Here is a 25,195-nt window from a genome sequence, read left to right on the forward strand (position 1 = left end):
GCAGCCGCGGAGGCAGTACTTCGATGGAGACAATATAGAATAAAACGTGTTCCACGGCTGCTTGGTTCATTCTGAAGAAAGGTCAACTTTTGCAACTCAAAAAGAAGGTCGAACACACAGATAGTCAATGGACAGGACAGGCGCTGTCCTGTGGCCAGGAGCGGGCAGCGGCTGTCCTGTCCATGGACTATCTGTGTTCGTCCTTCTTTTGCCCTATAACATTTCACCTTTATAGCGACATTATATGGCTTATCGGCAACGAAACCCGGATGTTGCTGTTTGCAAAAGTGGTCCAAAAACTCAGATGACGTAATCAAGGAAAGCCAGACATCATAATTGAAATATAGCCTAGACATCAGAGATGTGTGTACGGGATAATAGTTAGCAGTATTAATAGTTAGTAGTGATAATAGTGAAAGGTCTTTAGGACAAAGTCCTTAAGGTGAAAGGCCTTTGCAATAGAGACCTTTAGGTAAAGGACATTATTATTAATGGTGAAAGGCACTAATGATAAACAATAAAGGCCTTCAGAAAAAAGTTTTATGGCAAAGACCTTTAGGTCAAAGGCATTTAGGACAAATACCTTTAGCTAAAAGGCCTTTAGGTAAAGGGCATAATAAATGCTGATAGTCATTATGAGATTGTTAAATGCCTTCGGGTCGAACGCTTTTTGTGGTAAATGATTATAGGCCAAAGACCTTCTGGACAAAGGCCTTTATGGTAAAGGTGGGGGAAACCTTTAATAGAACACGCAGCAGAATTCATGATGACCCATAAATGATTTCGCATTCACAGCACGCAAGCAGTGTTAAGTGACCTCGGTAATTTTAATGACATAATGCAATAACGCCCGTGGCTCTGCTATGGAAACGCACGTTAATAAACCCCGAGCGGTTTATATTAACCAGAGGCCTCAGCGGTGACCAAATAGTTTGATCAGCCTTCGTGCGTGCCGGATGTGTGGGATTCCATCTGCAGAGCGACGGGTGTTGGCCGTTTTATTAGCCCCATTAATCAAATTCGATATAGCATCAAGCGATGCACGAAACTGCGCGCTATGCTCATCACGTCATCGCCCTAAACCAAGAAAAGCGCGCCTGATAGGATCTCCAGACACACGGCACTAACAGTTGCGGCAACAACAAAAAATAGCACCAGCACAGCGCGCAAAAGAATAGCGCTTTAGTCATTTTATCCTCATCAATCGGGGGGGGGGGGGGGGGGGGGCAATGCTTAAGTCGTTTATCTGCGGAGATGCTTGTTTCAGTTTCTGCATTGAATTGACTTTCTGACGGTGAAGAAACAGGCTGTTCACATGCTCTAGGCGAAACCAATACGCTGCCGCGATTAAAGTGCTCTTTCCCGCGATGCCGTCTCGGTCCCTCAGTCGCTGGAGCTCAGTGAAGTGCGCTTCACAGCAAAGCAAGAGCGGCGCGCTCCAGCGCTGTAGCAGACGACGCGAAGCACCTCCCCTAGTTCCCCCCGCGCATGCGCAGCTTTGCTTCGATGCGCGGCCGCGCCGGACGCACTGGCGCTCCGCGGAGCGCAGCCACGGGGAGCGGTGATCACCCCAAGAGTGGACGACCCTGTACATTTCAGGCACGACGGTCCTCGAGAACGTCATGCCTGGGGGGCTCTGGGGGCTCAGCTGTGGCTAGAAAAACGAACTAGCACTTGCCTGTCTTGTATTTGATGTAGAACGCTCCTGAGAAGATGTTCCGCTCTCATACTCCTTGCGGGCTCCTGAATGCCGTCTGAGGTGGTGATCAAAGGCGTAGTTGTGCTAGCTGGCGTTTTGACAACCGCTACGCACAAGACGCACTTGGACGAGCCTGCCTCTACATGTTCGTAAAAAGCCCGAACACCACTGCGTTTCTTTCTGCAGGTCGCAGTCGCTGTTTCACCTTCATTCCTGACGAGGCAGCAAGAGGCGTCGGAGCAGCGGCGTCGATCGGCGCGCAGAAAGTAGCAAGCGGAAACAGACCCGTATAGTTCCGTTTAACTAGTGGCGTGCGGGCAGGAGCAGCGAAACGATAGCGGTGGCGCTGCAGAAGGGCACAATAATTCGTGGAGTAACAGTATAGTGCCCAGAATATACTGGTTATTCTAGACACTATAGTGATACATGCGACGGGAAAAAGTGAAACGCTGATCCCCTCTAGGGGGCGCAACAACTGATCTCTACGCATATTGTCAGTTGCTGGTTGTTTTCATCAATGACAGTTACGTTTCAACGAGTTTATTTAGTGAACTAGACTGCATGATGCAATATATGAGAGGTTACGAATGGCTCAGCGACACTTCCCTCCGGCTTGCGTCCGCGTAGCCCGAGGCGCTTCCCCTGCTGTCGGCTCTTCGAACCAGTTATCGCCGAGTTCGCGATCTACTCATCGTCTTCTTCGTTTCATTGACTTTCGTTCTTTGTCACTTAGCTCGCGTGTTCACCTCTAGCTGGCTTTAGGCGACCGGAGGTATATAGTGGAGAGATGTGTGAGTATGAGCTGACAACATTCATGCAACTCTCATGTCATGCGCCGCTCGCATAATAAACTTAACCTCAACTATTGACGATGAAAGTGAATCAAATTTTCGGGGAATAGGCATGTAGCGGAACTTCTCGGCAGATTAGAGATGTGCGAGCTATGACACTACTAAGAGAAGTGGCCTTGGCGATTGCAGATGTGCCCAGTGAAGGTCGGCATTATGAATGTTTCCATACGAATGGACCATGTCGTGGCCACGCTGAAGCCTTTAGGCTCTCTAAATCGGTGATCTTTGCTTCTCGCGTAGGTTGATTGGGGCAGCAAGCTGTGTGTACTCGGAGCTGACGCTGCCATCGATAGAATGGTCGGAAGTAACCGAGGCGTTTATTCATGCCAGTTATTCGAAAAGTATTCGAAAGTTATTCGAAAATTGGCGGAGATATTCGAACAGTTTCGAATAATTTCCAATTTCCACTATTTCATTCGATTAACGAATTGAATATGAGGATATTCGATTCGATATTCGGAAGTTTCGAATATTCGCACACCTGTACTTAAGGGGTTTAGCGTCCCGAAGTGACTCAAACTATCATGGACGCCGTAGTGCAGTGCTCCGGATAATTTCTCTAACCTGTACTTACATCACACAGTACACAGCCTCATACATTAAGCCTCCCTCGAAATACGACCGCCACGGCCAGAACCGAACCTGCGTCTTTCGGGCCAGAAGCCAAGCAGCATAGCCACTGTCCCATCGCGGCGGATTTGATACGCACAATTATCGTATGGCAGCATGGGTAGATACCGTATAGATACCGTATTGTTTAAGAAGCGTACAAGAAAAATAGAACCGCACTGAAACAGCGGAACAAACAACAGTCTCGAGGTGTGTGTGCCGTACGCGCGCTCGTGAACACTCCTGGACAGCAGACGACGCGAGCGGGCGTCTACACTAAGGGGGGTTTGACGCTGCTCCGAAAGGTGGCAGCTCTGCTTGATCTCGCGGTCAGTACTTGTGCGCTAGTTATTCTACGGTATGCAAAATCTCTGTGTTGCTAAATACATAACGAATTTGGTTTTCAGTATAAACATCTAGTCCACGATTTCTAAGAGCATGTCATTTGTACGCTTCTTTGTATTTAAACGTTGCTAATACTTGACATCTAGTTTTCTGTTTGCGCACTTTCTTTGTAGAGGACGTATATGAACATGAGTCATCAATGACTGAAAAATGTGTGAAACTTGTGTTTTTCTCTTTTGTTATGCGTTATGTATATATTGTTTTTAATTTCCCTTGATGCTTGAATTTGCTCTATGCCATTTAGAGGGGCTGGGGGTGCCTCATGCGGAAATCGTTCGCCCTTCTCACTGTGCCTGCTCAAAGCACGGCGATGTAAACAAATCCGACCAAGATGAATTGGCTTCCAATCCTTAATGTCACACTAGTTGGACGAAGAATTACTGAAAGTCAGTTTCTGTCACTGTACCGCTCAGTGCAACTAGCGATGAACTCCAGGAGTTATGGGGAACATGATCACCGATACCCCCTCACTCCATTCCTTGCCCTGAACGGCCACCTCTTGCGCCTCTCCCCCCAGGAGACGAGTAATCGTGGCCACGTTCGCAGTGCTGTCTGCTGCCGGCTGCTGCTTCACGGCTTGGCAGGTGTACGGGACCAAATACACGCCGGTCATGGTGTGGCTGACGGAGACCTTCCAGTGAGCCTTTTTCGCTTGTTCTCCTTTCCGCTGCCGGTGAGCTCATTGGACGCTGAGAATGTAGAGTACGATACACGTGGAGCCACGTGATATATCTAAATGTAGGCCCTCTTAAACAGCCCCATTTTATTTTCAATTATCTAAACAAGGTAAACAATTGGGACACTCTATCATTGCTAACAAAATGCACTTCTTTATTGAGAAAGGATGTACAATTTTGCGTTCACTTCTTTGCAACATTCATTTAGCTCTTTCATTATTCGACAACCTTTATGCTAACAGAGCGAGTGCGCGAGTTTTGTTTCCTACTGCAAAAGCAGTATTACAGCGTTTACCAGTACCCTTTCAGCCTGAGAAAAAAAGGAATTAAATTATAGCATCGCAAAACGGGCCTTTAGAGAAGTTATTTGTCGAATATTTCCTTGCATCTGCGTTACTACCGATTGTCAAATTTGCTATTCTCTGTTTTCGTCCTGCGTTGGTCTCCAGTTAAAGACATTACCCTGAATTATGGACAGCCTACAGCCAGTTCCGCTAAGCCTTGCACGGTATATCACGTTGATTTCTGCAGCCACATGATCATTCTCTTTCTTTCTTAACTCAATCAGATCTTAATATTTTCATCACTCAGAAGAGGGCTTTACGCATTATTGCCAATGCATCCTACACTGAACATAGTGAACCTCTCTTCGAGAGGTATAACGTAAAAAAAAAAACTCGAGATATTTACACATATCGACTCCTGCGCGAATTCTATTTTGGTATAAAGAAACATAATTTTATATTACTTGACATCGCTAATTTACGTTTAAACGCACCCGCTTACAGTACACGTCACTCAGAAAAGTAGGAGGTTAAAACACACAGGATAACTTATATTAAACAAAAGCTTGATAACAATTTACCACGCCTATTAAATTTCCTTAGTGAAAATGGCATCAATATCGAAAATATGAGCCCCTCAAATTTCAATATTTTCTTGACTTCATGTACTTTTGACAGATTGTGTAGTGTGTTGTATTAGTTGTTTTTCATCTTATCTCCTATGTATATCTGGGTGACTTTTTCCGGTACAGGTGACCTGTGTATATTGTGTTTTGTAAGTGGTGCTTCTCCGAGCTGCCACATGTAAACGGGGCGGAGGGCATCTCAAGCTGCAATGTCACAGCTTTTATCTCGGCCTCCTCCATTATGTAAAAATGGACATCAAGAAAAGAAAGAAAGGAGAGGAGGAAAGAAGGAAAGAAGGAAGGAAGGAAGGAAGGAAGAAAGAAAGAAAGAAAGAAAGAAAGAAAGAAAGAAAGAAAGAAAGAAAGAAAGAAAGAAAGAAAGAAAGAAAGAAAGAAAGAAAGGAAGAAGGTAAGAGAGAAACAATGGGAGAGAGAAAGAAAGTCGCGTATGACGTGATCGCGCAATTTTTCAATGCTCAAGTCCATGCGCCACGCGGTAGCAGCAAAGGGAACTACGAGCGCTGGCCCTTAATTCCTGGTAATAGGTTTAGATGGTTTGGTTTATGGGGTTTAACGTCCCAAAGCGACTAAAGCTATGAGAGGCGCCGTAGTGAAGGGCTCCGAAAATTTCGACCACCTGGCGTTCTTTAACGTGCACTGACATCGCACAGTGCACGGGCCTCTAGAATTTCTCCTCCAAAGAAATTCAACCGCAGCGGCCGCGATCGAACCCGCGTCTTTCGGTTCAGCAGCCGGGCACCATAACCACTGAGCCACCGAGGCGGCGGTAATAGGTTTAGAGTTGCAGCCAGTCATCATCGATGTCTGGCTGCAGATGAACCCAAAATTATCACCGTTCTTGGAGAGCAATATTTGTAGATCATGTCACCTGATATCGGTCTTTAGTATTTAAATACTAACTTGATTATCTGAGTCCAAAAATTTGGCGAGCGCTGAACGGCAATAATAAGGGAGATGGGCAAGTGCAACTTTGTGCTGCTAATAATGCAGACTCGAAAGAAACATTTCATGGCATAAGCCGGACCAAAACGCAAATTCGTGCAGTCACTTTTTTTTGCGTCCCGAGAAAAGATTGCGCTATCTACCTCCTCCTCCTTCCCCATCTGCCAACCGACGATGCTAAGGCCTCATGTGCCACCATGTATCAGCGGAAGCCGCGCTCCCCCATCCCCAACCCAACCCGGGAGGACAAGGAGGCGACCCTGCTCGGCTGCCACGACTTACAGGCCCAACAAGCCTTAGTCGGGCGCGCCCGGGCGGCGGCAACCGCCACTGGGGTCCCATACTAGGGACCTCCACCTAGTGTTTGTAAGGATGGGTCCCTTACGGGCTGATCCAAACATACCTCCTGTTCATTCGTAATAAATGTTTTCACCACCACCACCACCACCCACAGAATTTTGGAATATTCACGTTTGTAGCAGGTATAAACCAAGCGTGCAGCTAGTCGCCACAAAAATGAAAACAGGAAAGTTCTGTGCAGGGGATCAAGCATCTTTAACGGCCCAAAAGGCGAATTTTATGAAGCGTACGTGTAAATTACAGTATATACATCGAATCTAGGCCAGCCAAGATTCCAAATCGACACCCAAAAATAGATGTCCAAATAAAAAATTCTGGGGCTTTTTGACTGTCTAAAGTGCGTAGAGGCGAAAGCGTTTTCCGCACCACTTTCACTGCTTCTGTGGCACTAGTGGCGTCACATGTAATTGAGTACTGATTACTAAGTGATGACAAATCACTAATCAATGGTTAATTACTGATTAATGCCTGCATACTAATTAAATGCTAATTAATGAGGCTTAGGCTTCGCCTTTAGGAGTGGAACGCGACAGCGTGTTGTAGCGCTGCCAGGGAGTCCACGCAACGCCACCACCCGTTCGGCGCGATGCCTTGCCGTTTGAACGCAACGCTTTTCGAGGAAAGGAAATGGTGCAGTAATTCTCTGTCATCTCGCTGGATACCTGAACCGCACCGTAGAGGAAAGGAGGAAGTGGGAGTGAAAGAAGAAAGACAAAGATGGCCCGTAATGAAGAAAATAAAAATTGTATTTGAGGAAAGGAAATTACGCAGTAACTGTCTCACATATCTCGGTGAACACCCGTCAAAATTCAGTGGGGTGCAGTTTTTTGACCTAAAGTGCGGTCACTGATGTGTGGTTAAGATGTTAAGCTTCGCCTCTAAGAGTGGAACGCGACAGCGCCTTGCAACGCTGCCAGGGAGTCCATCGGACATCATCGCCCATTCGGTTTTACGCCTCGCTCGTCGGTAAATTGGTTTTTGAGGGAAGGAAATGTATCGGTCTCTCATATGTCGGTGGACACCTAAACCTCGCCGGAAGGGAAGGGACGAGGATGGCAGTGAGCGAAGACACCGTATTCACTAGACGCGCCTTTGCTCATTCGAAACCATCGCGCAGGCATGGCGGAGTGGATAGCATGCTCGTCTCGCACTCCGAAGACCGGGGTTCGATTCCCGAGATCGACCAATTTGCTACTTCGTTTTATTTATTTATATGGCCTGGCTAGAAAAGTTACTTAGGCTAATTGGGTAATTAAGCAATTAACTAAGCTCAGTCCCACTTACTTGGAACATCACTATATGATCCCTTCAATTGGTTGCATGGTTACTAGCCAAAGTACAATTGGCCCCGTTTGAAATTGGCGCACTGTGAAGTCACGACCGTTTCGACCAACTGAAAAGCGTGACATTTCTGTCGACAACTGCTGCTTACAACGATGAGACATTAAAGGCTTTCGCCTTAAAAAAAAATTTTCCTCGAATGTAAGCAGGCCGAAAAAATAACTAAGAGCGAGAACGTGACCATCATGCAAACGGCCTTTATTTCCATGGACTTTCTCCCGCTCACTCGTCCTCGTCGCCGCTGACGTTATCACAGTTTTTTTTTTTGGTACAGTGCCCATTATTCTATGCCACAAGTGCGTTAGAAATGCTGCACTTTCGCAACAAAGACACAACAAAGCTTTCCGGGATGTCACCTCAAGCTGCAGCAATTGAGCTGGACTCTAAGCAGGAAGGAGTAAAATAGCAGTAAGCTGTCCTCTATTGTACACCCTTTTTTAAGAGGGTGTCCGCTAGAGGACAGTTTACTCACATTTTGCTCTCATATAGGCGTATACTTGATTAGAGTGTAGCTACAACTCCTAGAAACGCGCGCTTGATGCGGCCTGATGGAATTTGCTTGTGTGTTTTACTCAGCCTGTCTACATAGAACTTGGGCAAGCTGTCCTTAGGCAGTAGGTGGCCCCTCATGTCGTCAGGTATTATTGCGAGATCGATACTGGCTGTGAGAAGCGCACCTTTTAGTCCATCGGTCAGGTGCCCGCGGTAAGAATCCAGAAGGAGGAGAGAATGTTTGAATAAGAGGGGCCCCTGGACACAGCTTCACACCATCCTTACCCATTCTTCAACCATTTCGCTCGCCATCCATCTATTTCCATGAGTGCGAACAATTACATTCCTCAGGATTACTTCTCGAGCCATAGGCGTCTTCTTTTTAAAAATTATATAGGCCAGCAGCTTATGGACATCCTCCGTGCAGCACATCACTGCCCTGCGCTGCTTCTCGTCAACTAGCCGAGCGCATTTTTGCTTCCTTTGTACCTTTCTCGTTCACTGTGCACGCCACTGGCGTACCAAACCATGCGGGGTTCGATGGGCTTTCCCGATTTGCCGTAGAACGTAGCCCTCTTCTTAATGACAAATCGCCGAAATGCAATAAGCTTTTTCTTTAAGCCGCTAGGCAGCTTCTGAAAAATGGGCGTCCGACGCAGGAGGCTCAAATCAAAGCACTTCATTACCTTCTGCAACTAGCCCCGGCTGTCTTTTAACTGATCCCACGGAATGCCTCGCTCTCTTGCGAGCTCTCTCGTTCTGGCCTGTAACACTTCTGTGGTGAGTGGAACTGCCGCTTACCTACACAATTTCACGCACTCTGCAAGTGGTGATTCCACTTACAGATGGCGGTCTTTCTTCGGGCCCGCGAAGGCCCTCCTCTTTGCAGAGGAAGCAAAAAGTTCATTACGCTGCCACCTCCAACGCTGAACATTCTTTTCGTCCACGCCGAAGTCCTGACCAGCTCGCCGGTTTCAAGGCTGCCCTGCAGTAAACCGAACTTGTCGCTTGAAGGCGGCATTATAATGACACCGTATGCATGGGGCCATGGTGTCGGTTTAAAAACCATGGGTTTTTGAAAAACATGCACTGTCGCGGAACGTGCCCACGCCACTACAGGAAAAGAAAACGAGCTTAAGATGGCTGGCAGTGATCGTGCCTGCTTCAGTAGGCAGCGGCTGTGAACAGTAAAGGCTACAGTGCCGCCTTCTCTTGGCGCCTTTTTTGGCGCCACCTGCGTGCTACTTTTTTTTCGTTCTTATGCGTTGTTGTCATATTGTAGGAATACAATGACAAAATCCTCAAACCTAAGTCGACCTAGGAGTTCCATATCTGATGTGTTAAAAAAACCAACTGTCAAGATTCCAAGTAATTATCTTACTTTTAGGTATTCACATTTAAACGTGGTCAAACATGCGTTCAACATGAATAACGTCCATAACGCACAGTTCAGGCCACCAATCGAGATGTCGCGGAAGAAGTCCATGGTACCATCATAAAAGACCAGAGAAGAACATACTGCGTGGTATCTAATGCTGCCGGTATTTCAAATTACAGAGTACTGATGATCGTGCCTGAAGAATTGATCATGTGAGAGCTGAGCGCCTGATGACAACCGCGATTGTCTATTCCCGGTCGAACGCGCATACGAAGGGGTACGTGCATGTGGCATGACGTTGTTTAATTGCACTCCCTAAGATGTTCTTCGCCACATCATGACGGTGCATATAATAATGCCGCAAATCTTTGTAGTGATTGTTTTTTTTATTCTTCAAAGCTGCAGGCGCACCGCTTTATCGCTTCTTTTGTGGTGCAAGACGCGCCCAGATTTATCTGGATTGATCGTATCCAGGCGGAGCCGATCCTACGTTGTTCCAGAATGTTCCATTAACTTTCCGTGCTTTATCTCCAAAAGTTCGCTATCAGCTTTAAAATGAGCACGGCCACGAGCGGCGGGGATTCTCTTCGACGACCGCCCAGCACGCTTGTTCCCACGCCGCAGCCCACTCATTCCGTTCTTTGCAGGCGCAAGTGAGCACAAATAAAGAGTTTGGCTTAGAAGCCATTTTCGCTGTCTTCCTCCTCTCTGGACGGCAGTCACCACTACGTGACATCTGGTGGAGGTGCTATCGCATGTCCCTACCGCCATCACCCCCCGGGGTGCCGCGAAGGCAGCCCGAGCCGTCTCGAAGAAAATCACGACGAAGCCGCAACAGCCGTCCCAACCGAAGACGAAGGTTGAAGCAGCTGTTGTCTCCAGCGGCGTCCATCTGAAGGCAGACTACTACCGGACCGCACGCCAGAAAAGAATGACCCTGCAATTCCGATGTCAACCGTGGCTACGACACCAGCCTCTATTATAATTAACCAGCCCCGACTGCCACCCACGTTCAACAGTTCAAAGGGCCAGGATCCTAAAGAATGGGTGGAACAGTTTGACCGTATCGCCGCATTAAACAGTTTGGGTGACCAGAGAAAAGTAAGCCACGCTTTCTTCGCCTTTGAAGGACCAGCGAGAATTTGGTTCTACAACCACTAAGCTTCACTGGCGACGTCAGAATCATCGAAACGGGAGTTCCTGAAGGCATTCACAAGCATCATCAGGACAGAAAGATCTCAACAGCTTCTACAGTCACGCATCCAGCACCCGAATGCGACAGTGACTGTGTACATAGAAGAAATCAAGCGCCTTTTTCGACGTGTCGATCATGACACGACGGAAGAGAAGAAAGTGGTGTTTTTGATGCGTGGTGCTGAAGAGGCACCTTTCATTATTCTGGCCCGCAGTCCACCGAAGACCGTCTTTGAGTTCACCAGCGAGGCAGGCACCAATAAGACCAATAAGAACTTTGCAAGCACTGCCCACCTTTTCGCTCGACAGCTCCAAGTGACCTCAACAACCCTTTAGGATGGCACAGAATTCGGATGGAACCTGATGGATGTCATTCGCGAAATTTTACAGGAAGAGCTACGTCACCTGTTACCATCTTCCAACCAGCCTCGACTAGCGACCCTTGAGATAATCGTCCGGCAAGTGCAGCATGGGCTTGGCTCCCCGTCATAGACGCCTCCAGCTGGAGCTCCAGCCTTGACTTACTCCGCTACAGTACGCCGTCGTCAATCCCAGCGACACACACTAAGGCCACCTCTTTGACGTGAACCAGCTGTTCCCCAACGCCGCCCCGCTTGCCTCGTCCGCCCAGCCTACGAACGAGGCCCAAGCCCGAGGAAATGCGACGCCTCGAGGACTTCAGACAACCGCCCGCTTGCTTCCATCACGGTGAAGCTGGCCATATTCTTCTTCACTGCCCGTACCGCCGTATCGGTATTCATGGCTTTGCCGTTGACGCACCACGACTATGCTCCGGCCAACGTCTGCAGGAAATCAACGAATACCTGCGTCGAGAGGAGTACGCACCGAACCGCCTTTCGCGCTCACCATTACCGTCAGACTCACGTTTCGCGTCACTACGCCGCAGCTACGCAGTCGTGGTAAGAGGAAGGTCCCCGGCCCTCGTAGGGGAAACTAAAGACAGCAACCTCTGAAGATGAGGTTCATCACGAGCGAAACGCCGAATATCCTTCAACGCCCATACCGCATGAAGACGCAACCCCTGACATGCCCACGCCGCATGCAATAACCTCGACCACGACGAGAACCGTCCTAAAAATGACGTCGCCGCCCAGAAAAGTTTCTAAACGCACTACCCACGATTCACATGCACGACGGAGCCGTGACCCGACGCCGAGGAGAACGTGCAATGCAAGAGCCAGGGGCTCCGACTTAGAAGTGGTTATCGACGGCCGGAAAGTATCCCTTCTAGTCGACACGGAACCCCATTACTCGGTGATGAATGGAACGTTCGCTGCGCATCTGAGAAAGGTCACGACCGTTTGGGACGGCACACAAATTCGCACTGCCAGCTCCCGCCTCATTACGTCGTCGGGAGGATGTTACGGCAATGTTCCCGCGAAGTAATCTTGGGCATGGATTCCCTTAATGAGCTTCAGGCGATCATCGACCTGCGATCCAACCTGATTACGCTTTCGACAGACGAGGCACCCTTCGATGAGAACTCTGGAACACCACGTTACCCTCAGTGTTCTGGAGGAACTATTGAGCGTCCCTGCCCACTCAAGCGTCATCGTCACAGTAGGGTCACGAAAGCCAATAACACTGAAGCCGTCATTGAGGGGAACATGCAATTGCCTCTATACCGAGGAATCGGGATCGCAAGAGGCATCGCACATTTCGGCAATGGCGAAGCTGAAGTACTGCTGACTAACTTCAGCGAAGAATACCGGCACTTTAAGACAGGAATGACGATTGCTTTCTTCGACGAAATATCCGATGTACGAGATTTGTTCGCCCTTTCCGCCCCATCCGCAGAAGAGCCACCGTACGAAGACAACTCGCCCACTTTGACAGTAACCCAGCCCTGTCCCGGAACAGGCAAGACCTGATCCACAATCTGCTTCGAAGCTACAGTGTTTGCTTCTCGTCATCGCCGAAGGTCCGACAAACGCCGATTGCGAAGCAACGAATTATAACCGACCAGCGCGCCCGACCTCTCCGCCGAAGCCCCTACTGAGTGTCGCCACTAGAACGACAAGCCACGGCTCCAAGTGGAAGAAATCATTCGCGACAGCGTCATCCAGCCTTCAATCATCCCCTGGGCGGCACCAGTTGTTCTAGTGAGAAAGAAAGACGGCGCACTTCGATTCTGCGTTGATTACCGCCGCTTGAACAACATAACAAAGAAGGACGTCTATCCCCTCCCTCGCATCGACGACACACTGGACCGGCTCTGTAACGTCGAGTATTTCTTGTCGTTACACCTCAAGATAGGCGACTGTCAAACGGAGTTCGATGAACGAGATAGCGAGAAGACCGCACTCATTACTCCTGATGGGCTCTTCGAGTTAAGGTGATGCCATTTGGTCTCTGTTCCGCACCAGCGGCGTTTCAGCCAGCAATAGATACGGTGCTGCTAGGCCTGAATTCGCAAATTTGTCTGGTATATTTGGATGACGTCGTTGTTTTCGCCTCGAACTTTGAAGATCACCTAAAAGGGCTTCGAACAGTATTAGACGCAATCAAGTTGTCCGGACTAACCTTGAAAGCAGAGAAGTGCCACTTTGCCTATGAAGAGCTGCTTATTCTAGGCTACATAGTTAGCAAGGACGTAGTACGTCCAGACCAGCAGAACACAGCCGCTGTCGCACTGTTTCCACCGCCGGCTGATAAGAAAGCTCTGCGCAGATTACTCGGACTGTGGGCGTATGAGAGAAGATTTGCCAAGAACTTTTCGCGCATTGCCGAGCTTCTGACCCAACTTAAAAAGGCAGACGTGCCATTTAAATTGGAAGCGCCGCAAGGCGAGGTCTTCAACCAACTTCAGCGTCGTTTAGAGTCGGCACTGATCCTCGGGGACTGTCGTGAAAACGCCGAGACTAAAATTCATAACGACGCAAGGAGCGTTGGTATAGGCGCCGTCCTTGTTCAGAACACCGACGGACTAGTTGAAGTAATCGCATCCGCTAGCCGTTCCTTGTCAAAAGCGGAGGCTAACTATTTGACAAATGAGGAGTGTCTTGCCATAATCTGGGCTGCGTCGAAATTCCGCCCCTACCTGTACGGACGACCATTCAAGGCGGTCTGCGATCACCGCGCACTGGGCTGGCTTGCGAGTTTCAAGGATCCCTCCTGCCACCTCGCTCGATGGAGCCTGCACCTATAGGAGTTCGACGCCACCGTCGCTTACAAGTACGGACGTAAGCACTTTGACGCTACCTGTAACAAGCCTCTGTAGATGCACCACCGCAGGATAACGATGAGGACGCCTTCCTGGGACCCATTAGCCCAATCCCGCACCCTGGGTAAGTGCCATCGGCTTTGAGGCAACCACAACAGCAGCAGCGCTTTTGCACAGCAGCCGTGCTCGTACCCCCTCGCGCTGCGCCTCGTCGGACCACGGGCGCTTGTTTCTTTTCTTCTTTTTCGTGTTTCTTTAACTTGTTTTTTCATGTCGCCTCCGCCGCCGTTTCCCTTTGTATTTTTCAGCTTTGGTTTCCCTGCCCTCTCGTTTTGGGAGCTTCTGTGTGCTTGCACGTTGTGCTGTGCCGGTTCCGGGCTATCTGCTCTTGTTGGTCGGGGGTTTCCGCGTGGTTCGATCGTGGGGTCGCGCGTTTTGAGCCTGCGCCGTGGCTTTTTTGTGTCGTGGACACTTGTGCAGTGCTTGTGCACTGTGCATCGAGAAGACCTAAAGATATTTGCGATGCGGCTGCAGTGGTCGCCTAAGCTACTTAATCTGTTGCGGATGTGGTGGCTTTAGCTTTTTGTGGCTGCATACTTTGAGCGCATTTACTTATGAAAAGACAGGCGCTCGCCCTCCTGCGCTGGCAGTGGCGCGCCTTGGACCGCTCCTTTCATTGCGGGATGGGAGGGAGACCGCTCCTTTTTATTCTTCTTTGCGCCACGGCTAGTGTCGGTCCTTGGAGCGCCGGCGCCTTGGCCGCGATGCGCCTATACTTCAACTTTTTCTCTGCATCTGTTCTTTTGCAGGGGGTAGTAACCTTCCATTTCGTCTTCATCTTCTTCTCTTGCCTTTCGCGCTGCGCTTGTTTGGAGCGCTCGCGCTAATTCCTTCCTCTTCTTTTCGCGTTCCTTTTACGCGCTTTTTCACTGGCGACTCGCCGTTCTCATTTATGTTTTGGCTCTTGTTCTAAAACGCGTCATTCAATATTTGGAAAGCAAGGTTTCTTCACCCTCCGCTTCGCTCAAGCGAGGACTGTCTTCCTTCTGTGCAGAGAATGATGTCCTCGTGAAGAACTTCACTACGTACAAAACAGCCAACCTCTTTTATTGCACCTGCAAATCTGTGCGAAGTTCTTCAGACTTCACACGACGAGCAGGCAGCGGCACATCTCAGGTTTTTTCGTACCCTCCGCCGCATTGAAGACAAGCATTACCGGCCCCGACTTTCTACTTATGCCGCATATTATGTGAAAACCTGCCGAGATTGTCAGCAACAAAAGACCCTTCCCACCCGACCAGAAGCATTTCTGAACCCCACTGAACCTCCGTCAATGTCGTTTCAGCAGATCGGCATGGACTTGCTTGGCCCTTTCCCGAAGTCAACGTCTGTAAATATGTGCATCATCTGCCTACCTAACCCATTACGCCGAGGCAAAAGCTCTACCGAACGGAACAGCAGCAGAAGTCGCCAAATTTTCCGGGGAGTGCATTCTTCTGCGACACGGCGCCCCCTTGTGCTCATCATTGACAGAAAAAGAGCATTCACGGCATAACTGACGCAAGCCGCCATGCGTTACAGCCAAACTAGTCACTGGAGGACAACATCATACCATTCACTCACCAACGGATTGACCGAGCGCCTGAACAAAACCATCGCCGATATGCTCGCCAAGTATGTTGATGCCGAAACACAAGACCTTGGACGTCGTCCTGCCTTACATTGTCTTCGCCTACAGTACCGCAGTGCAGGAGACCATCCAGATGATGCTTTTTAGGCTCATCCATGGCAGGGAGGCCACGACCACGCTAGACGTCGTGCTGCCCAACGTTACCGAAGAAGATAACGTCGATGTCGCTGCCTGCCTTCAACGTGCAGAAGAAGCTCGAAGACTTGCCCGAATACAGATCAAAGACCAGCAGTGCACCGACGCCAGACGCTACAACCTACGAAGACGCAACGCCGAATACAAGCCAGCAGACCGAGTCTTGGTTTGGACGCCCATTCGCCGCTGCGTATTGTGTGAAAAGGTTTTGCGCTACAATTTCGGCTCGCACAAGGTTCTTCGTCAGCTAGGTGAACTTGGACTATGAAGTAGTCACTGTCGACATGGCTGTATCCTGGCGACGCCATGTACGTCTAGAAGCTGTCCATTTGGTCCGTCGAAAGCACTATTGCGCGCGCTAAAGGACGCTGTGTTTCCACTCTCGGTGTTTATTGTCGCATAATCCGTGTTATTTCTTTGTAGTCGCCTAATGTTTTAAAGCATCGGGTCGATGCCTCTTTGAGAAGGGAGCAATGCCGAAAATATTTGTAGTGACTGTTTTTGTATTTTGAAAGCTGCAGACACGCCGCTTTATCGCTTTCTTTATGATGCAAGACGCACCCTCATTTATCTCAGTTGCTGGCATCCAGGCATAGCCCACTCTACTTTGTTCCAGAATGTCCTAGTAGCTTTACACGTTTTATTTCGAAAGTTCGCTAGCAGCATTACAATGAGCGCAGCCATAGTAGCGGACATTCGGTTCGAGGACCGCCGAGCACTCATATTGCTACGCCGCCATCGACTTATTCAGTTCCTTGCCGGCGTAAGTCAGGCCAAATAAAGAGTGTTGTTTAGAAGCCATTTTAGCTGTCTTCCTGCGCTCCGGACTGCAGTCGCCACTACGGCACAATATAAACTCACCGCGCAACTGCCGGCTGAAGCAACAATCAAAGCAATAAATGTCCGATAAAAGTGCTCTAATTAAGGGTAGTAACATTTCCTTCGTACAGAAGAGAATAGCTACTGTTTTTGGAACTGCCAAGAAACCATACCTTGGGATGCTTGCACACAAAGAAATAGCAGCAGCAAAACACACAACATTATTATTATGTTTGAAAGGAAATTTGAAAAACAAGAAAAGCCTACACTCCACCGCGGAGAAAACACGCCTTTAAAAGTGAAGTGTCTCAAAGGCGATATTGCATGAATGAAACCAACAATTGATTCTTCAGCTATCTTTCTTGCTTACCCTACCCTTAACGTTCTACCTTTTCCCATTCTGGTCATGTCTCATTTATTCTTCTCTCTATATTTGAGTTTCTAGTTTTGTGTGAAGAAATCCTCATCTGGTAAAGTTAAAATCGTCGCCTTTAATGCGTATTTCACGGCCTTTGGTAATGCCTACTTTCCTGACAGATGATAGAATTATAAACCCGGGAGAAAAAGTGTAGTTCCCAGTGCAAACCATGGTCGCAAATGATGATCTGATTTTAATGGCACGAGCCGAGCTTACCAGAGCAGAGATTTTGGAATAGTTCATCATATGAAAGAATATCGCTGCACGCGAGGGCAGAGCACGTGTTTTAGGCCGTATTGTAGCGCATCTCCTGGGCCATTCTCTCTGCGCCCTCGTCTCTAGCACTATTCTTTTTAACATGTTGAGTTTAGCCAAAGAGCAGCACAGTAGAGTGCCACCCTATCCACGGCTCACGTGTTTAAGAATGACGTATCTATTTAAAAAACTGCGCTTAACTTTCATATAGGCAAGCTTATCAAACCAAACTGTGAGAAGCATTTTTCAAACCCCAGCAAAGGTTTTCACCAGTATGACTGATCTTCCAAACACTATTGCCTCAAACGCAGTGTGCAGTACGCTAAAGCGAAATTTCAAAACTAGGTTTTGCATTTTAGGCTGATTTCGCTGAAATTTCACAGGGACCAAGTGGACATGGTAACCGACGTCTACATGCTTCCCACCTACCACGCTGCTTGCTATTTCGGCGGCTGCATCACTTTCTATGTTGTGGAACACTACAAGAACAAAAAGATATCGAAGGTGAGCTATGGAGTTTACCGAGTTCGCATGCAGTGGAACGACAAAGCTGGCCCTTAAGTGGAGTTCGCTGTGCCGTGCTGCTATCAGTTTAACGGTGAACGTTGGCACCCCTCGAAAGAACGTATACTACGGATCTTTTCACATTTACCTTTTTGGGCGGAGCTATATTTCCTCAGGGCTCTGCCAGGAGCGTTCTGATTGGCGGATTTCATGCAGGCATCTACTGAGCATGCGCAGCACAGTCCAACACGCACGCGCGCTCAATCAAGCTGTCAACAATGAAAAGATCTGTATATAGACAAATGCACTGAGAAGTAAAAAGAGCTCCAAGATTTTAATCGATAAGGTAGCTTTGTTTTGTTTCCTTTAATCTTAGTTTTGTTTACTGGTGTTGGTTCTTTCTTTTGCTAGTCACTACCTCTTTAATGACTGAGGAATGATTCAGGCTAGTTCTTCATATAGGCCACTTCGGAAGTGCTACAATCAAACGCCGACGCAGGAAGACACACAAGGACGAGCGTTACACCCAACTGATTCATTCAGTCACACTCACACGCCAAATCTTCAATGCCAAATCTCTTGGCGAGATCTCGCTTCTAAGCGCAAGACTGAAGCAAATAAATTTTGTAGACAGACTGACCAAGGGCACTGAAAGCAGTTCGTGAAACGACCAGGAAGTGTTCTTTAGTGCAAAAAAGTATAAGATCAACATGTTCCTAAGTGATTGGCAATAGTGTGGTGCCGTGTTTCTGCAAGAAATGCAACCTACGCAGCGTAGCTGACGATTATCTGGTTCAACACTGCCAAAAAGTGTTAGATTTTGTTATGTTCAACCGCGACAAATTCCTTAGGATTTCTAAATCGATGAAAAAGATTTCCATTATTGGTTGCGGCATACTTCTCTGCTAGTATATGTTGAAGACAACATTGACAACTTCGCAGTCGATGCCCTCCAAAACAAAGCAGGCGTTTTGTCTGCAGTTCCCTTAGATGTGATTCAGTATAAAGTAGAAAATATATCTTCATAATCAGGAATGACAAGCTCAAGCTACAAAAGGAAGGAGTGTGAGTTACGTCGTGTTTGGTACTTGGTGTCGGTTGCTTTTTTTACGCCAACTCTATGAAACTTTTCTAGGTCACTCCGAGGGTTCAAATGATCATAAAATATTTAGATTCGTTGATGACTTATTAATTTTCATTGACAGGGTTCAGATTGTTCTTCACTACGGGGCCAGCAATGATTTAGCTGGCATTCAAAATCGCCTTACTGTAATAATACCCGCCCACGAACTGCCATGCGACGGGGAAATCCGCTTTCTAGACATTACGTTTCCGCTAAATGACAGCCATGCTTGCTGGAGCTATGAACCTAGCGCCAGTAATCCCCTTCTAGCGCTTCACCTCACCCATTATAAGTGAGTAAAGCCAGGAGCAGAGGCATCTTGCTTTAATAACGATCCAGGAAAACATTGCCTTCAGTGCATAATCATGAGTTTTTCCAACCATGTAAAACGCTTATCCGAAGGAGACTACACTCTTTCACTGCTGGTTCCGATAGTAGAATGTATTCTGAGGCGCTTGTGCGAACATGAAGTGGAGCATCCCCAGGCAGCAATTGCAAAGAAAAGCGTGGCTGTGATTGCTTGTGTTCACGCCATTTCACGCAAGGTAAAGATTGGGCATAGGTTTAGACTCATGGTGTTTAACGTCGCTAAGGCTATAAGAGACGCACGTCGTAGTGGAGGGCTCCGAATAATTTCGACTACCAAGGTAGCACATGACAGCGGGCAAATATTAGAATACCGTTGGCAAAGCATGGCCCCAAATAGGCCCAGAGTTCCCAATGAGTTTCCGATATTGGTTGCACCAATCACTGCCGCATCCAGTGATGGCCCTGGTTGTCGATCGCTTTCCGTGTACTGGCTGTGCCATTACAAGATCTTGGCTGTCATGACCCAGATTAGCCAGAATTCTTGCCACACTTTGCCATTGTCGGTTGTGCCGTCACGAAATCCTGGCTATCATTGCCCAGGTTAGCCAGAATTTCCCCAATGCTTGCCATTCCCGGTTGTGCCACGTAGAATCATGGCTATCACGGGCCATGTTAGCCAGAGTTTCTACCCTCTGTACCAGGTTTGGCTTTGCGATTTAAGAAAGCTGTCTATATTGACTTATAGCGTCGGCGTCACTAATCGAGTGTTAAAAGTATACTGGCACACGGCGGGAAACCTTGTGGAATCTGCTAAACCTAGGCAGCACAACACCATTGCTCGAACGTCGGGCAGTTGTTAGCAAAAACCAGCACGAACATCGGTCCTACACTGCCATTTTGGCCGAGTACTTCCATTTTGACACATTGGCCCTACTTCCATGCCACTTTAGGGCCAACGTTCGGCCGATCGAGCGGCCAACGCAGGCCCGGCGTTCGTTCTGCAGTATGGGCCAGTAAAGGTCTCATACTGGCATCCACCGTTCAAACATTGGTATCCAGCTTTCGAATAATGGTATCCAGCTTTCGATCATTGGTTATCCTGCTTTCAAAAATTAGCACATACAATATAACCCACTCGCCAACGACCGTCACTGTGGATGCACCATACTACCTAGCAAATATTCATAAATGAGGGTGCCAAAGAATTCCTATAAAATGGCTTGCGCTACCAACAGCCACGCTGGGCAGTAAGGAAAGGTGGGCCCAAGAGCATGGTGGCAGAGGTGGTGGGAAAAAAATTTATTTTCAAGTTTGGTGCGTGTCAATCATTCACGTTGGACAACGCAGCTCGGCAAGCTTCTGTGGCACGGCTACGGCATCCATAAAGTGCTTAACGGAGCAGTCCTCCACTGAACTGATCAATCATGTCCGAAGTAATTGTTGCACTTCTGTTGCAAGAGCACTGTTTGACTGCATTCAAACAAATTCCGTGTCCAGCTCTTGCACGATGACCTCACGAAGTACCGAGCCTGCAAAGAGATACAGGATATCATGGTAAGCCTAATTATGGCCGTCACAGGACAAAACAAAAATGATTAAACGACACTGATCCTTGTGAGACACAGTCTGCTTGAAGACTCTAGCAACATATTTTGCAGGATATTTTTTAATTTATGCTTGAGAACTAGCACCACATTAGTGGCACAAAGTGGATCGAGCCGTGGACCATAACCACTAAGCCACTTCGGCGGCTAGTTGTGAAGGCTATGCGCCACATATTGCATGGAGACGACGAAACCGTTTGTGGTGCTGTCGTAAGTGAAGTGCAATGAGACAAGCAAGAAACGTTGTGCTTGCGGATTTCTCCGCGGCGACAATAGTACACAAAAAAAAATCTGCAGTGCGATATACGCAAAAGAAGCACGAAAGAATCCTAGGTAAAGTAGCGAGTTTTTTCGTTTAGTATGACGCTTAAATAGCAGCTTTTTACAAGGGTGCAAGGTCTTCATATTTGAGCACGCTTAGCCGTTTTATGCCCGATGTAGGATACGAAGGCGCGCTGAATGTGAGAATGTAAAATTTTCCTGTGTACACCTAATGTACGTGGGACTGTTGATTGGTGTTGCCCGGCGACTCGCTAATGGCGCATGACGTTTCTGCATTGTGAAGCCCCGGGTAATCTGCGCAGGACTTACGGAGGCTGCCGCGAAAATATACTACCTTTTTGCCAACACACAGCCCCCTTGGCGTTGTTAGGTGCTGCACGGGAGCCCCTACTGCGGTTTCCTGCAATTCACTGTCATGTAGCCCGCGTCTTTCATGAACACACTGCATGTTTCTCCACTGTGCAGTCCATGCTCAGCCCTTTTCTACCAATATGAAGGATACAGACGGGGAAGGTGTGGGAATGCCAGCTGTGCCCATGCATTTACTATATAGCACCCATGTAGGCTACAGGCGGGAATACTGGTGTTAGAGGGGGAGAGAAAGGAATTTTAATGAGAGGAAAAGGACGAGAGGTGGTGTTAACCCACATACAAACTAATGTGCCCCGCCAGGGTGCTGCACGGGTGGCCTCTTTTGGTGGTGCCCGCACATCACCATCATGAAGCCCCATCTTTTATGCACACGAACTGCATGCAGCCCATGCTTTGCCCTTTCATACTCGATTTACGACACGGGCAGGGAATACGTGGGAATGGCAAAAGTGGCCCAGCCCAGTCCATGCGGGACCGTCGCAGGTATTGCTCAGAGAGCACAAACTGCATGCCTGTAACACCTCGCCACTCTGGAGCCCAAATTTTAGTCCCTGTATTTTCGACGCCGGACCCATGCAGGCTGAAGGTGGCAATAGTTTGGTTCATGGGGGTTTAGCGTCCCACAGCAACTCTGGCTATATAATACGACGTAGAATTTGGACCACCCGGGGTTCTTTAACGTGCACTGATATCGCACAGTACACGGGACTCTAGAATTTCGCCTCCATCGATATTCGACCGCCGGTGCCGGGATCGAACCCGCGTCTTTCGGGTCAGCAGCCGAGTGCCATAACCACTGAGCCACCGCAGCGGCTATACCAGCCCCCCTTTGGGGTCATCCACGCTTCACCGTAATAGAGCCCCCATATTTGCCTGCAAGTATCTACAGTGGTACTTAGGTGGGCTGCCTGGTCTGTTTACGCCCATGCTTAGCGGCCGAGGAGGGTCTCGCTCAGGCATGAAATGGGCGGCCCAGGAGATTTGCGCCAGCACTGCAACCACAGGGGACCCATGTTGGTTTACTCGAGCCAGCCAGCAGCTCTCATTGCCCATGTAGGACCCGCATGCGCCCTCCGCCTTGTGCTACACGGGTGATGCTAAACGTCTATCTCCTATATTTACTAGTTTGACTTCAGTGTGCAACTACAGCTCAGCCAATGGTATAGAACAACTTTTAGTATTAGCACGTTCCCTAGAAAAACATGCCTGAGCTATGGTTCTTCAGCCCAGACATGACTGCGCTGGATACTCCACAGGCACGGTAAAATGCCTGCATCACTATTTGGGAGAACGACTGTATTGCTTGTGCTCTATAGGACGAATGTCTGCTGCTGCTCATTTCGGGAGTCCCGAGAAGTATATCAGCTATAGGTGAGAAGTGACAGAGAACAAGAGATGGCAGAGCGTAGGGGTGGTTGCGTCGTATGCACGAGTCAGTTTATGTTGCGCACGCCACAGCACACGTTAAAATACAAGACGTGAGAGGCGCTGGTACCGCCAATGACCGGAGTGCGGAACCATGGCTGCCTGAACCAGTGCATGCAGCAGAGAAGAATTGTTGAGCAATGCTGCGGTCAATCTGTGCGACAATAACTGGTCATGCGGCGTTGAATTTTGGCAATTTCCCTCCCCTGAAGCTAAACCACTCCGAGTAAAATTCTTTGAGCGAAATGGCAATTATGTGTTCTCTGAAATGAGCCGTGTTTCGATTTTTACTCAACCATTTCACTGTGAAATTTGCGCCCGCACACGCCAAAAATCGCAATTTTTCCTGCGGACTTTCTTTATGCTTAAGTTCATTATTTTCTATTCAAGTTCAAGCGTTATTACTAGGGACTCCATATACCACACACCCGACGAAGCGCTTTCTGTTGCTCACGAATATCGTGTACGTCTTTGAAGAAATTGGTAGAAAATTACTTTAACCCAAAAAGTACCCCGCTAAAATTTAAAAAAAAAAAACATTCCGCTGCCAGCTTATTGCTGGCGGGTGCTATAGTGAAAGATTCTACATTGTTCAGGGCAATGTTCTAGAGTAGAACAAAAACTAATGTTTTGTTATTCATTAATGAGACCTAGTTTTGCACTCCTCCCGGAAAGTGAAAGGCCTGCCATATGAAGGCAGAATTTTTTATCCCGAAGATGGTCTGGAAATTACTTTTTACAGTGGGAGAAAAAGAAAAAAAATTGTAGAAAAACCAGGGAACGTCGGGTGCAAAGTAAGTTGCGTTTGGCATGAAGCTGCCGATTAGAGATTTGCACGTGGCTGTACATAAGAACCATAGCAGTCTAGAATATCGAAAACCCCATTACCCGCGATGGTGTGGCTCAACAGATCGTGACCGAAGCGCAGGCGCGACAGAGATAGTCACCTGCCACCAGTGCCACGAAGTGACGTCTATTATGGGAGTTTCTGTGCGCATGTCAAGGAAACGCACTTTTTTAAAGCGCGCACCTAAACGTAATGGGTAGTTAGAAAGTTAACTGTTAAAAAATAGTTACTCACTTGCTAGGCTATGCTAGGTTATGCTGGGCTCATAACCAGGCAGACCTCTCCTTTATTCATTAAAGTCTCTCTCTCTCACCTGTTTTATTACGTCCGCCTACACTGTTACAAGGCTATTTATGCATAAAAATGTATTATGCAATTTAGTCGGGAGATTCCCTTGAACCCCTGGTATTTATGAGTCATGGCTCTTTATCTTTTACATTAGTCAATCATGCCATTGTAATAGAGGTGCATGTTTGACGAAATGAATATATGTGATACGTGTTTTTTTTATGATAATGTTTTCAGCCTTCTAACAGCTAGGCCGTGCACTTCAATGCGTAAAGTAATCTTAAGTTGGTGTTGTTGACTATTTTTGTTGTTTTCTTTTGTTGACTTGATGGCTATTTCTTGATACTTAGATGGCGTCAAGAAATAGCGGTTACAATAACCGCTCCGTTCAAAGCTAAGGGTTTCTACCGTCCACGCTGTATGTCGGAATGCCTGGATGTGGTGTACATTCCTGACAATAGGAAAAAGAAGCCCCGCGCACTAGGTACCCTAGTGAATTTTATTGCTGAATGCTCTACGGCCCTTGACTTGAGACAAGCAAGGATAATTTTTCACATTGAGTGAGAGCATATTTTCGGAAGAGGCGCTGCTGGCCCTATAGAGGAATTTCACCTGGATACCCGTGAAACCGGCCGCGGTAAATGAGGCCATAAGCCTGTTGAAAGACCTCAACTTCGTCTGCGTTGCTTCTACGGTTTCTGAAGCTCAACGTCGAGACCTACGTGTGTTCTTCGGGGTAAATACCCTTAAACATGCTGCACCAGTTCGAACCTTTTTTTTTTGCGAGAAATAGCGTCCGCAAGGTTTTTTTTTTTTTTGCGGTGACACCCCAGTGGGCTGGTGGTAACCGAACTATTCGGTATTAGAAATTTGGCAGTATTAGTGGACACGTTACAAACCCGAAGCCTGTGTGTGTAGCGCGTTTTCAATGTGAATATCGAGAATTTTCATTATTCTCTGCCCCACCATGAACTTCTCAGTTCTATGAAATAAACGCTCACAAAAGAAGTGCCCTTGGTTTAAGCTTTTTATACCTTTTCTCTTTTAATTTAAAATCTTCA

The 25,195-nt window shown here is 47.9% G+C and overlaps 1 protein-coding gene across 1 annotated transcript in view; it reads left to right on the top strand.

Moving 5' to 3' along the window:
• Positions 1–25,195, top strand: part of LOC149369811 (O-acyltransferase like protein-like) — a 119,872-nt gene that overhangs the window by 88,477 nt on the left and 6,200 nt on the right. The window contains exons 11-12 of the mRNA XM_089576511.1: positions 4,082–4,201; positions 17,764–17,884. Of these exons, the coding sequence (XP_089432637.1) occupies positions 4,082–4,201; positions 17,764–17,884 (241 nt within the window). The remainder of the gene's footprint in view (positions 1–4,081; positions 4,202–17,763; positions 17,885–25,195) is intronic.

This window comes from Amblyomma mixtum, chromosome 1, assembly GCF_055824585.1.
Source record: "Amblyomma mixtum isolate Tamu chromosome 1, ASM5582458v1, whole genome shotgun sequence".
Lineage (NCBI taxonomy): Eukaryota > Metazoa > Arthropoda > Arachnida > Ixodida > Ixodidae > Amblyomma > Amblyomma mixtum.